Genomic DNA, 15,807 nt, shown 5'->3' with positions numbered 1-15,807 from the left:
AATTACAAAACTTAGAAGATTATTACTTGAATACAAAACTTGGAAGATTATTACTTGAACCGCTCAACTACTTCAAACGATATATATCCCTTTTGTAGAACATATTCTGTAGATGGAAATCACTTAGAATAACTTTAATGAAACACTTTAATCATGAGAGTCATTTGTCTTAAATACATTTCTTGGGAAACCGAATTTCTTTTTTTTCTAATTACTTATGTATAATTATTTACCTTCACTCATATTATAACACTATTTTGGGGTTTGTATGATTTTATCTATCAATTAAAATTGTTTTATCATCCATTATTAGTAAACCATGACAAACCGTTTTTGTTTTCATTATTTTTTAAAGTAGATTATGCTACAAGATTAATCTTTGCATAGACCAAAGGAAAAAAACAAACTCTTCTATAAATAACAGATAATACACTGTTGGGTTGCCGACAGTAAAATTACACAGTAAATGAAGTAATAAAGTAAGAAAGTCAACAGTCTTCAAGGTGTATATCTTCCAATGGAAAATAGTGTTGCTCAATGTCAAGTAAATAGTGCAAGAGAAAGACCATATTTCTTTGTTGGTGCCTGGGAACTTTCTGTGACTGCTGTTTAAATCCCTGCACTAGCCCTTTAAGAGCTTGGTTGAAATTAATATGCTCTAATGGTTGATTGGTCATTGCGTAACCCAATTACTTCACAAGCAACCCTTATTATTTAAGCTATATAAATTAAGCAGTCATGAATTTATTTCTCCTTGTAGAGGCCCTCCTCTACACGGAGAAATAAATTCATGACTGCTTAATTTATATAGCTTAAATAATTTCAGTGCATCAAGAATATCGGTTTTGTTTTTGAATAATGACACAAATAACAATGCTACAGTGTTGACAAAGAAATACATTTAAAAAGGCTATACATAGATTCATCATTAACACAAACAATAAATCATTCACTTCACACTATTCAATAATTGATCTTTTCGATTTTTCCCAATCTGTTGTTTCTTTTTCTGTGGGTGAACGCTTTTTTTTTTCATTTCTGTTGAATGAATACTTTTTTCAAAATCACAAATTTCTACACATTTCTTTCCTGTTGATTGCAGTGGGATGTTAGTTCTGTGCAGTTCTAGGAGGTTCACCCTCCCAGGCTCTGTCACGTGAGGAACCCTTATTTGGGAATGCTGACAGGCCTGCTTAGGCACTTTTTGCAGGTTAGAGTGTCCCTCTTCAGAGGCGCTGACTTCTCAATCCCCCTTTCCGACCATGGTCTTGGAGTTTTTGCAGTGGGAGAGAACTAAAAATCTTCAAGTAAAATTTGCTATTAAACAATAAAAAGTTACGACACAATTAAATAATTTTACAATTAAAATAATCACTTCAGTTATTGTGTATTTGTTTAGTATATGATCTATTGTTGAAAAACTGTTTTTATATTTTTCACAATCCAATCTCTTATTGTTATCATTACTACTACTACTACTACTACTACTACTACTATATTAATATTTTACTTTAAAATCCTAAGACAATATTTGATTTAATACTATTAAAAGAAAATATATTTCAAATTACATTTTAATTAAACTAATTCTTTTCTGATCACACAAATAAAATAAAAACTCAAAATGAAGGAAGAAAGTAAAAATTATTTGTCTTTCACGCATCAGTTTTTAGTTTTAAAATGTTGAAAAACGATGATACACAATGTTTTTTTTTATTTCATATGTTATAATGGAATCTTTTAATTTTACAAAAAAAGAACATTTTTTTTGAGAAAAGAACACACAATGAAAAGATTTCTAAAAAGAAAGAGTAATCCTCATTGCATTAAACTTACTCGAAAAATTATTTTTGACTTCTTGATAGATTTTACATTGCTTCTGGTAATCTTTTTCGACATTTTCGAACAACGGCATTTTCTCTTCGAGGATTTTCTCATGTTCTTTGATTTGGTTCTCAAGTGTTTCAATTCTGATCTAGAAGTATAAAGACATTTAGAATGAACAAAAATAAAATAAACTCATGTGTTTGTGCTCTTTCTCACTCTCTCATGACCTAACGTTTCATTACTCCAACAGATAGCTAGAAAAATGTTCAGGGATGACGACCACCATTTTTTATTTTTTTTATTTTTTATTTTTATTATTTGGATTCCTCTGACCATTGTTTTGGTCGATGTAACTTTCAACTTTCTTTAAGGGTATCTTCCTAAACTCAGGAATGTTTCTATCGAACTCAGGAATTCAGACAGAATTTCGAATGGAACTCTTTATTTACTTTACGAGGGTAGCATGCTCTTGTTCCATCAGCCATGACTTGATAGAGGTTCTAAGTAATTCGCAATTGTATTTTTCGGTTGCCCACCCTAAAAATTGAACCTTCAATCTTCAGGTGAATATCAATTTTTACAATTGATTTTTCCAAGTACTCTAACCACTGTGCCACAGGTCCTTGGGCAACTGAAAAATACAATTGCGAATTACTTAGAACCTCTATCCAGTCATGGCTGATGGAACAAGAGCATGCTACCCTCGTGAAGTAAATAAAGGGTTGCATTCGAAATTCCGTCCAAATTCCCGAGTTCGATAGAAACATTCCCGAGTTCAACAAGATTACACCTGAAAAAGGTCAAAGGTTACATCGATCAAAACGTTTTGAAAATGAAATCAAGATCCGAAGATTCCAAATAACTAATATTTATTTTAAAAATTCAGAAACGTCATATGGATCCATGTTTCTCTTACTCTGAGTTTGTGCTGATTGGATCATCCTCGCAAACATATGAGGATCCCTATCTATATCCACTTTATACGCACGTCTTCACTAAAGTGGTAAAAAACTTTTATCACGGACTAATCACAATAATTTGTGTACCATTTGCTTAAATGTTTTTTCATAGATTGGCATTAAAGATTGATTATTGCCACCCAGGACTTAGGGTTAGTGTTGGAGTTAATAAGTAGAATTTTTCAAATGCTGAAAATGCTCTTTATAAAACCAACTTAATTCTAAGTCTGTCGTGACAAAATTCTAATGGTGCTTGCAATCTTTTGGTGTGTAAAACTAATTTTATTCTTGTTTATTTATTGTTTATACTTTATAAAATGTATTTCTCGAAAGTGTTTTAAAAAGAATGAGAAGTAAGTTTTTTATTTTATTTCATTTATTAGTTAAATTAAAAAATTTTTTCAAAGACACAGAGAAATTTTAAAAAGATGTTAATTTTTGTTTATGCAAAAAAGATTATCCTTATTGAATGGAGTTCTTGTTTTTAACTCTCCAACTCAAGCGAAAAACATTAAAATGATTTCATATTTCATATTTAACATTATCTTATATAGAGTAATATTCTTCCCTCTACAGTTGACTAATAAAAAGTGCACATAAAAAACTGCTTTATCAGTGATTTAGACTAGTTATTGGTATGTGGCTTTACCACCACCACCACCACCACCACCACCAACAACAACAACAACAACAACAACAACAACAAAAAATGTTTAGTTAACTCATCGATTCTTATAGTAAATCTTATCAGCCAGTTTTTCTTTGTTTACTAATTTTTACAGGAGTATGAATGACAAACATTCTCCATAGTATTAAGTCTTAAACACCATAAAAAATACAGAAGAAATCTAATTAGAGTCACCTTTTCATATTACACCATGCATTTACTCACTTCACATCCATCCTTGCAATTATAAAACCAATTAAAAACAGTAAAAGTATAGGTTTTCAGTTTGCAATGACAAAAATGGCCACAATAATGTTCAGAGATCATCCATAACAAAGCGGTCTCTACATTTTGAAATTCAAACTTTATAAAAATTCAACACTATTTTTTTTTCATGTTTATCAATATATATATATATATATATATATATATATATATATATATATATATATATATATATATATATATATATATATATATATATTGCAGTTTAAATGTTAGGGAGAAACAGACATGGTTAAGTTCTTGACAGGCAGAATATCATAAAAAGTAACTCTTAGTAAAATGGATCCATTTCAATTAAGAAATAATAAAGTATATATAAAGATAAGCGCAAATGTAATCTTTTTCTACTGACTGGTAAAAATGTCGAATACTTCATCAATCCTAGAGCATAAGTGGACAGCATTCACAACTCAATCGACACAAAGAGATTATGTAACAATTTGACTCATTTAATTCAATATTCAGTGCATTTCATCCCTGATTTTGCACAGAAACTGGCCCAGAAATAGAGATTTTGAAAGCAAAGAAACTGCTAGATGAAGGATCAACTCTCTCCGGAGATTTGTAAGCAGGAACACGAATCTATAAAATCACCTGAGCTGCAGATCTGCTGCATTCTCTGAAAGTATAATACCATTGGGAAAGGCATGAACACTTCCTCCCTCCAACAATAAGTAAAATATAAACTTCTAAATTTTTAGAAGGAGGGAATAGATGAGTTTGCTATATAAATTCAGTGTAAATTGATCCCTGATTTTTTCACTAAAACCATAACTTTTACCTCGTCTATGCAGAGTTCAAACAATATGTCATTAATGCACTAATACTGTAGGAAAAGGTATGAACCCACAATTTCTTCATATTTATAAAATTAAAATTTCAACATTTGTTCAATTAATTATATATAATGCATCATTTGTAATAAATATTGTGTTTTTAAGTAATTACAAAAGATATGACACATAAAACCAAATCATATGAGGGCAAGAATACAATTGCAACATTTGCATTCAAATTGCATAGTTCTGCAAAAATGAATATCTTGGTGTTGAAAAGGTTAAGTACAAATTCAAGATGGCTGATAATCACCTTCATTTGTTTAATGACTTCTTCTTTCTCTTCAGTCACAGTTTTTAGTTCTTTTTCCATCGCATTCGTTTTCTCAGCCAGTTCTTTTATAGCTTGGTTTTTGTCTTGAACATCTTTTTGGATTTCATGAGCCTGAAATAAGGATTTGAATATTACAAGATTTCAGAATTGCTTCAATGTCCCCACACGCACGCACGCACGCACGCACACACACACACACACACACACACGAGAGAGAGAGAGAGAGAGAGAGAGAGAGAGAGAGAGAGAGAGAGAGAGTTTGAATACTTAATAGACACCATTTTCAAGTATCTTCAGTATTACTGTACAAAGATTTGTCAGGATAACTTCACTCACAAAAGGTATATTTGCTGATGACGCCACGCTTTATAATAGACATGAGGGAAAAACAAAATGCAGAAACCTTAGAAAAGGACCTGTAGTGGAATGAGGGTTGCAAATGTATGGTAACATTTAACGCTACTAAGATTAAGCTTCTTTACTTTAACAATTACAAAAAACTTCTCAATTATCAATAGTCATAACTAGATGAGAGCACATCATTCAAACTCCTCGGTTTAACACTCACAGACAACATGAATTTGAACAAATACATTGAGGACATTGCCAAGGCTGCTGCAAAGAAAGTGGTCTCCGTTTACCATGCTAAAAAAATACTCACATCTGAGAGTATCCTACATCTGTCACCATTCGCACATGCATGGAGTATTATTGCCACATTTTAGTTTTTCACTCTTAGTCTCCAATCTAATAAAATAAGCATGGCTACACACTCATGTTTTCCTATGTTACCTCAAGTAATAGCACTAAGCTGCATACTCCACCAAATAAGTTTTCCAAATCCAGAAAAGACCACAAGAAAGATAAACTATAAACAAAGTTCGATTTTTAATGTTGGGAAAATATTACCTCAACTCAAAAAGGGATATTCTGGATTAGCACAAAAATAAGAATTGCTAGATGGATTTTAAAGACAAAAAAGATGAAGTGTAGTACCAGGATAGATACTACACTTTATTCTGGACTAAAAAGCCAAGCTCGCCAGAAAGTATGCAATAGTATTGTGAGTGTGGGAGAAGTGTTGACAAGAAAGTTTTTGATTGTGAGTGTGGGAGAAGTGTTGACAAGAAAGTTTTTGATTGTGAGTGTGGGAGAAGTGTTGACAAGAAAGTTTTTGATTGTGAGTGTGGGAGAAGTGTTGACAAGAAAGTTTTTGATTGTGAGTGTGGGAGAAGTGTTGACAAGAAAGTTTTTGCAGAAGTTTTAATTTTGATTTTTCAAATAAGTTTTCGTTACCTTTACTTTATTTATCATTTTAAAGGCTGTTTTTCGCTCTATCTAATCGTTTAAATTACAATCGTTTTAAAACAAATATCTCTTCTTTTCAGAATGTTGAATATGAAATGAAAAAAAAAGCAAATTCGCACATTCTTATTTCAATTCAAGCTAGGCCAAAAAGCTACTGAAACAGCTTGCAATATCAATAAAGTATTTGGCGTAGAAACCGCCATTGAAAATGCAGCACAATGGTAGTTTAAGAACTTTTGTGGTGGCGACGAAAGTCTTAAAGATGATGAGAATAGTGAAGCCTTAGTCAAAGTCAACCCATGCACAACTGTTCGAGAACTTGCTTCTGAATTAGACATAACATATACAACAATTTCCAACCACTTAAGAAAGATTGGAAAAGCAAAAACACTTGATAAATGGATGCCTTACGAATTGAACGGCAAACAAAAAAATAAAAAATAAACGCTGTTAACTAAAATACATCTTCTCTTCTTTTATGCAACGAGAACAATCCGTTTCTCGACTAGGTTGTGACTTTACCACAACCAGTAACACTTAGCTAGGTGGTTAGACACCGACAAAGCTTCACAATATTTCCTGAAGCCAGAGTTGCACCAAAAAAGGTCATGATGACTGTTTGGTGGTCTGCAATTGGTCTTATGTAAAAACTGTAATGAATTAAAGTTTTTTGAATGCAGATGAAACGATTACAGCAGAAAAGTACTGTCAACAAAATGGATGAAATGCATCAAAAACTTTGACAACAACATCCAGCATTAGTCAACAGAAAAGGCCCAATTCTCCTCCATGACAATACCTGATTGCATGTTGCTAAACTGACTCTGCAAAAATTGAACGAATTGGGCTACAAAACTCTGCCTCATCTGCCATACTCTCCAGACCTGTCACCTACCAACTACCACTTTTCAAGCATGTTGACAACTTTCTGCATGAAAAATACTTAAAAAACCTAAGCAATATCAAAAACGTCCACAGCGACTTCATCGCTACCAGAATGCAAGATTTTTACATTACTGTACACTTGTTTCGCGTTGACAAAACTGTGTTGATTCTGATGGTGCTTATTTCGATCAATAATTTTTTTTTTGAGTCAAAATATATTCCTCTGAATGTAAACGTTAAAAACCGCAAGGACTTTCTTGTCAAACTGATACAACTATATCAAGAACTTGTATATATATATATATATATATATATATATATATATATATATATATATATATATATATATATATATATATATATATATCAAATATATATTATATAAAGCCTTTTCTGTAATAAACCTACCTCAATACGTTGTTTGGCAAACTTTTCCTTCAGTTCAGAGATTTTTTTATTCATCTCTGATGCATATTTTAGTTTTTCGTCTTCGAGAATTACCAACCGTGTCATCAGAGAATCTCGTTCAGTTTCCGCATCAAATCTAAAATGATATTCATAGACATTTCTGACCATTAAACTTTCGCAAGGCATCACATATTTAAACATCTAACATAACAAGCAAATAAAATTCATCGGGGATGATTGAAAAGTTTTGAGCCTAACACACAAAATGAGGAAAGAAATATAATATTTGTGCTATCATTTCTTTTTACTATAATCTGTATATTTTCATATTCTAAACTCTTTTAACTTGTAGCAGACGAAAATACGAAAAAATGCACTAGTTTGAATATTATGCACCTAGCTCTGAATTATCTAACATCAGTCATGTGACTGTCTTTATCTTACACATCATTGAAGGTGAACAACGGTATGCTCAATGTCCTCTTTATAGAATCATTGTCATCTTCCCAACGAATATATCTTAACAAGGAGCCCTAAACTAAAGTACATGTAACACGCTCCCTCTTTCAACTCTTTATAGACAGATTTACATCATCTTTTCTTGCACATCATACATTAAATAAATGGTGTTATTGTTAATCGTGCCTTAGTGTTTCATCATTTTCATTTTCTGGGGGTTTTTCTTTTTCACTTCTAAAATAATGAAATAAAGTGAAAAATGGTGGTTTATTTTCCTTAAGATCCTAATCATCACAAACCAAAATTTTACTTTTAAAAATGAACAAATTGAATGATGAAGTAGTATTTTATACATCAATTATTTTCATGTTGAAAAATGGGTGGAATTTGCTTGGTGCTGATGATGATGATGATGATGATGATGATGATGATGATGACAGAAACTGCCTTTCATTAATCACAACACTAGTTTGAGGTAAAAAAAAAAAAAAATGACCAGATTGAGGATTAAGAACCTCACCTTCACCTCATAATGTATTGGAAGTTGAAATCCTACATTTAATTTCACATGTATTGATTATATAACAGTACAAAATGATTATGAATTTGTGTTTGAAAGCAAATTTTTCTGATAAGCACCATCAATTTTACAAGACATGGTCAAAAGAATCCTCCTCATTAATATAAAATGGAGAATTTTTTTTTATAATCTTGAAGTTTGCTGCTTAATCTTTATGTTGTGGTATCATCCCTATTTAAAAACAATGGACTTTTTTTGAATAATTATAATCGAATCAGGGAGTAAAGTAGCAAAGTTACTTGCTGACCGGTATTTACCGGTCGAGTATCCATACACAACAATCTGCATAACAGAGACTAGGTCAACTAGATGGTCTTTCTGGAAGTCAACCCTCCCACTAATTGCCTGAAGCGCCCGACCAGGGGATGCCGACGGGGTTGACCAGGCAATTTTTAAGGTTCTCTTTCTTTAAAGGGTGGGCTGGTTTATTCTCTCAACCTTTGTGCCACATCATACTTATGTGAGAAGTATGTAACCCGACTGAGTTGCATATTAGAGTGACACGCTGGCGACATTCTCTTACTGTAATTCTTCTTTTAATGCGCTCATCTTTTTTACTATTAGATCATTTTGAAGACGTAATACTTTATTAATAAAAAGAAAAATTACAAAAATATTATGAAATTTTAGAGAGGGAGGAGGTGGGGCTACCAATATGTTGATCAGACAAGTGAAAGAAGAAAAAGAAAAATGTTAATAAGAAGAAGAAAAGAAGAAGAAGAAGAAGAAAAGAAGAAGAGATCGTATGAATTTCAATAATAAAGAAAAATATCGCTTGAAAATAATGCTTCAAAATGTTTCCATACAAACCTTAACGTTTTTTCTTCTTTTAAAGCTTTCTTGCATTTTTCAATTTCTCGTTTGAGTTGGCTTTTCATGAAGCTGCAGACAAAAAAGAACAATCGAGTTGAAGATTCAAAAATGCATTTCAAACTAAAATTTCCCACTTCATTATTTTTACTGAAATTTCATTAAGAACCGACCACAATTTGTATCAATTCTTTTTATGACAGGAATTTTTGAAGTGAAGTGTAGCGAGTGTCTTCCAGGTGCAGTTGTTTATCTGGTTTGATCAACATTGGATGATCCCAGCTGGATTCTTGCTTGACTTAACCACGTAATGTTGGAGAGATTTTAAGTTAAATTGTCAGTATTTTAGATTTAGTACACATGTAAGGTTTGGAGAAATAGGAAATACTTAGACTCCTCGAAGCAACAAGTTCAAGAGCAAATCAGAATTAAGGAACTTAATTAAGTAATAAAATCTTGTTTCAAGTTAAAATTGTTGACATCTTCTTCCTTGGATCAAGAGAACGTTTTTACTTCCTTATCTCCAAAGTAGAGAATGTATAAGTTGTGGTGTTGTGTATTTAACAGCAAATCAACACTTTTGAAGCCTTATTTAATTCTAAAAGTACAATTCAAATTGTAAAAACTTCATTGACTACAAGTTGCTATTTTACCCATCACTGGGGGTAAGTTGTAGTTTTATAACTTTCTCAATAGTATTAGTATGTGCATGAACCACAATAGACCCGGTTGGATATGAACTCCATCTAGCTAATTTCATAGTCAATGGCAATATCCATTAGGCTAATCATGCCACCTCCTCAAAATGTAATGTGGTGCCTTTTATTTGGTCAAAGCCATATTCAAGATAGAGGATCAAATGTTTTACTTTTTATGGAAGCTACAGTTAATAGAAAACACCAAATGATTTCTATCTGATTAAGACCATATTTAATATGGAAGGTCCAGTAATATGTTTGCGGATCCTAAGGTTCAACTTAAGGAGTAAGTAGCGATTTAGGCATTACTTCCTGTTTCTAACCAAAGAAAACAATTTGATATTTTTTCCTAATTAACATCTAATCCGGATTATGTACAGCTTCCTTGGAAAAACTCCTATCCTAATCCTAGTACTGATTTGCTGCTGCTTTTTTTTAAACATTGCAATGTACACCTTCTTCTGTACTGATCCGGACATTTTATGCTATATTTGTGGAAACTTCACAAACTGCAGGATCAAACATGTACCATTAAAGTCTTCCTCAAAGAGATGCATCTTGCTGATTTTACAGTACTACTTGGAAATGTGGACAAAATGTGCAAAACCTGTGTAGTAACTTTGGGAAGAATGCTAAGCTCAAGTTTAGTGTGTTACTGGTCTAGATAGAACCAACGAACCATTTGAATAGTTATTCAAATAATGATAGAAGAGTAAAATGGGGCTGGGTTAAGTTCCCCTTTCCCCAAATTAACAATGTAAAAGGGAAAGAAAGACATCATCTCATACTCCTTCTTTACATATTAGCAAAGTGCAGAGGCAGGATCACAGGGATTTAGCAGAGTCAACCAGTACTTGGCCTTATTTCCTGACGAGGGCAATGAACACAGTTCACCACTTCCATCTCATTCTCTTCCTCTAAAACTGAGGGGTGTTTGATTGCCACATGTTCAAGCGATTACACTATGCCATTCTTGTCTGATAGGTTTGAGGGTATTGGTTTAACAGTTTGTCTGGCTGCTGCATTCTGACTGACAGTACAGGATGCCTAACTCTTTCATAGCACTTAGAGCAGCTGCTCTATCATCAGTTGTATAATATCAGGATGTTTAATATCGAGATGATATGACGCTATCATTTAATATCAGAATGATATGACACTATCGTTTAATATCGAGATGATATGACGCTATCATTTAATATCGAGATGATATGACGCTATCGTTTAATATCGAGATGATATGACGCTATCGTTTAATATCGAAATGATATGACGCTATCGTTTAATATCGAGATGATATGACACTATCGTTTAATAGCGAGATGATATGCCGCTATCGTTTAATATCGAGATGATATAACGCTATCGTTTAATATCAAGATGATATGACGCTATCGTTTAATATTGAGATGATATGACGTTATCGTTTAATATCGAGATGATATTACACTATCGTTTAATATCGAGATGATATGATGCTATCGTTTAATATCGAGATGATATGACACTATCGTTTAATATCGAAATGATATGATGCTATCGTTTAATATCAAGATGATATGACACTATCGTTTAATATCGAGATTATATGACACTATCGCTTAATATCGAGATGATATGACGCTATCGTTTAATATCGAGATAATATGACGCTATCGTTTAATATCGAGATGATATGACGCTATCGTTTAATATCGAGATGATATGACGATATCGTTTAATATCGAGATGATATGACCCTATCGCTTAATATCCAGATGATATGACACTATCGTTTAATATCAAGATGATATGACTCTATCGTTTAATATCGAGATGATATGACACTATCGTTTAATATCGAGATAATATGACACTATAATTTAATATGGAGATGATATGACGCTATCGTTTAATATGGAGATGATATGACGCTATCGTTTAATATCGAGATGATATGACACTATCGTTTAATATCGAGATGATATGACACTATCGTTTAATATCGAGATGATATGACACTATCGCTTAATATCGAGATGATATGACACTATAGTTTAATATGGAGATGATATGACACTATCGTTTAATATTGAGATGATATGACACTATCGTTTAATATCGAGATGATATGACACTATCGTTTAATATCGAGATGATATGACACTATCGTTTAATATCGAGATGATATGACACTATCATTTAATATCGAGATGATATGACGCTATCGCTTAATATCGAGATGATATGACGCTATTGTTTAATATCGAGATATGACACTATCGTTTAATATCGAGATGATATGACACTACCGTTTAATATCGAAGTGATATGACGCTATCGTTTAATATCGAGATGATATAACACTACTGTTTAATATCGAGATGATATGACACTATCGTTTAATATCGAGATGATATGAAACTATCGTTTAATATCGAGATGATATGACGCTATTGCTTAATATCGAGATGATATGACGCTATCATTTAATATCGGGATATGACACTATCGTTTAATATCGAGATGATATGATACTATCGTTTAATATCGAGATGATATGACGCTATCGTTTAATATCGAGATGATATGACGCTATCGTTTAATATCGAGATGATATGACGCTATCGTTTAATATCGAGACGATATGACACTATCGTTTAATATCGAGATGATATGACACTATCGTTTAATATTGAGATGATATGACGCTATCGTTTAATATCGAGATGATATGACGCTATCGTTAATATCGAGATGATATGACGCTATCGTTTAATATCGAGATATGACACTATCGTTTAATATCGAGATATGACACTATCGTTTAATATCGAGATGATATGACGCTATCGTTTAATATCGAGATGATATGACGCTATCGTTTAATATCGAGATGATATGACGCTATCGTTTAATATTGAGATGATATGACGCTATCGTTTAATATCGAGATGATATGACGCTATCGTTTAATATCGAGATGATATGACGCTATCGTTTAATATCCAGATATGACACTATCGTTTAATATCGAGATGATATAACGCTATCGTTTAATATCGAGATGATATGACGCTATCGTTTAATATCGAGATGATATGACACTATCGTTTAATAGCGAGATGATATGACGCTATCGTTTAATATCAAGATGATATGACACTATCGCTTAATATCGAGATGATATGACGCTATCGTTTAATATCGAGATGATATGACGCTATTGTTACATATCGAGATATGACACTATCGTTTAATATCGAGATATTACACTATCGTTTATTATCGAGATGATATGACACTATCGTTTAATATCGAGATGATATGACACTATCGTTTAATATCGAGATTATATGACACTATCGCTTAATATCGAGATGATATGACGCTATCGTTTAATATCGAGATAATATGACGCTATCGTTTAATATCGAGATGATATGACACTATCGTTTAATATCGAGATGATATGATGCTATCGTTTAATATCGAGATGATATGACGCTATCGCTTAATATCCAGATGATATGACACTATCGTTTAATATCGAGATGATATGACTCTATCGTTTAATATCGAGATGATATGACACTATCGTTTAATATCGAGATAATATGACACTATAATTTAATATCGAGATGATATGATGCTATGGCTTAATATCGAGATGATATGACGCTATCGTTTAATATCGAGATAATATGACGCTATCGTTTAATATCGAGATGATATGACACTATCGTTTAATATCGAGATGATATGACGCTATCGTTTAATATCGAGATGATATGACGCTATCGCTTAATATCCAGATGATATGACACTCGTTTAATATCGAGATGATATGACTCTATCGTTTAATATCGAGATGATATGACACTATCGTTTAATATCGAGATAATATGACACTTTAATTAATAATATGACACTATAATTTAATATCGAGATGATATGATGCTATGGCTTAATATCGAGATGATATGACGCTATTGTTTAATATAGAGATATGACATTATCGTTTAATATCGAGATGATATGACGATATCGTTTAATATCGAGATGATATGACACTATCGTTAAATATCGAGATGATATGACACTTTAATTTTATATCGAGATGATATGACACTATCGTTTAATATCGAGATGATATGACACTATCGTTAAATATCGAGATGATATGACACTATCGTTTAATATCGAGATGATATGACACTATCGTTTAATATCCATATGATATGACACTATCTTTTGATATCGAGATGATATGACACTATCGTTTATTATCGAGATTATATGACACTATCGTTTAATATCGAGATGATATAACACTATCGTTTAATATCGAAATGATATGACGCTATCGTTTAATATCAAGATGATATGACACTATCGTTTAATATCAAGATGATATGACACTATCGTTTAATATCGAGATGATATGATGCTATCGTTTAATATCGAGATGATATGACAGTATCATTTAATATCGAGATGATATGACACTATCGTTTAATATCGAGATGATATGACACTATCGTTTAATATCGAGATGATATGACACTATCGTTTAATATCGAGATGATATGACACTGTCATTTAATATCGAGATGATATGACGCTATCGTTTAATATCGAGATGATATGACACTATCGTTTAATATCGAGATGATATGACACTATCGTTTAATATCGAGATGATATGACACTATCGTTTAATATCGAGATGATATGATGCTATCGTTTAATATCGAGATGATATGACGCTATCGTTACATATCGAGATATGACACTATCGTTTAATATCGAGATATGATACTATCGTTTAATATCGAGATGATATGACGCTATCGTTTAATATCGAGATGATATGACACTATCGCTTCCCGGGGAGAGTTACTCGGGGGGAATAAATGATATCCAACGATAGGCATATGGAAACATCAATAAAAATGGATCGATATGTCGTCGGCTATAACTGGCTGGCATGGGCCACTTCTTCATTGCATCGTTAGAGGCATCATTCCATCGACGACATTAATGGTTTGCTGGAATTTAACGCTTATACAAAAATAGCGAACAAATGCATTTTTATAAAAATATAATTTATTTATATAATGAGGAGCATATTTTTATAATCACCAGTTAAAACCACATGCATGCTATGTTGCGTCCGCCGACCCCAGAATGTAAGCTTCAACTGTTTAAAAAACAATAGAATTATGTTTAATTCTCTCTTTCAATGAAGAAAGAGAGAGAAAGGGAATGAAAGAGAGAAATATATATATATATATATATATATATATATATAGAGAGAGAGAGAGAGAGAGAGAGAGAGAGAAATAGAGAGAGATGTTTCATCGCCCATATTTTTTTTCAAATTATGTCAACATAGCTTAACTTTCATTGTACACTGGATTCCTAAACATCTGTCAATCTTCGTGTGCCGACAGTTTTAACCTTTAAAAATGTGTCCTCACTGAAATGTGTGTGTTTGCCTCCACACAAGTGCACACCAAGTTAGGCAAAGGTTTATTAATGTAGAAGCCCCCAGCTCTCCCAAAAGAGACGCTCTCCATTGTGCTACAGTGCCATGTCACGTATGTAAAAGGACTCTGCACCTATCTCTGATGGATTATCCTGAGACCACAATCCTGTGGATGAAAATTCGGCTGATGGTCTCTTGTGTTGCATGTTTGCTATCACGCACATCCACTTTGTGCAACACCTCTCACCCTAAGATGAAACTATTCAACAAAATGACAGCACAAACAAAAAATACGATCAAACCAGACAGGCTCGAATTCACAAATATCTGTGGACTTAGAA

The 15,807-nt window shown here is 32.4% G+C and overlaps 1 protein-coding gene across 2 annotated transcripts in view; it reads right to left on the bottom strand.

Annotated features, from left to right (window-relative positions):
* Positions 1-15,807, bottom strand: part of LOC145255724 (uncharacterized) — a 137,755-nt gene that overhangs the window by 24,342 nt on the left and 97,606 nt on the right. For both annotated transcript variants that reach the window (XM_080114325.1, XM_080114327.1), the window contains exons 15-18: positions 9,299-9,370; positions 7,450-7,585; positions 4,828-4,959; positions 1,837-1,975 (exon numbers count right to left, since the gene is read on the bottom strand). In XM_080114325.1, coding sequence (XP_079970451.1) covers positions 1,837-1,975; positions 4,828-4,959; positions 7,450-7,585; positions 9,299-9,370 — 479 coding nt within the window. The remainder of the gene's footprint in view (positions 1-1,836; positions 1,976-4,827; positions 4,960-7,449; positions 7,586-9,298; positions 9,371-15,807) is intronic.

Source organism: Euprymna scolopes, chromosome 31 (genome assembly GCF_053919585.1).
Source record: "Euprymna scolopes isolate OS-2025 chromosome 31, ASM5391958v1, whole genome shotgun sequence".
Taxonomy (NCBI): domain Eukaryota; kingdom Metazoa; phylum Mollusca; class Cephalopoda; order Sepiida; family Sepiolidae; genus Euprymna; species Euprymna scolopes.
This window is presented reverse-complemented; position numbering and strand designations above follow the sequence as displayed.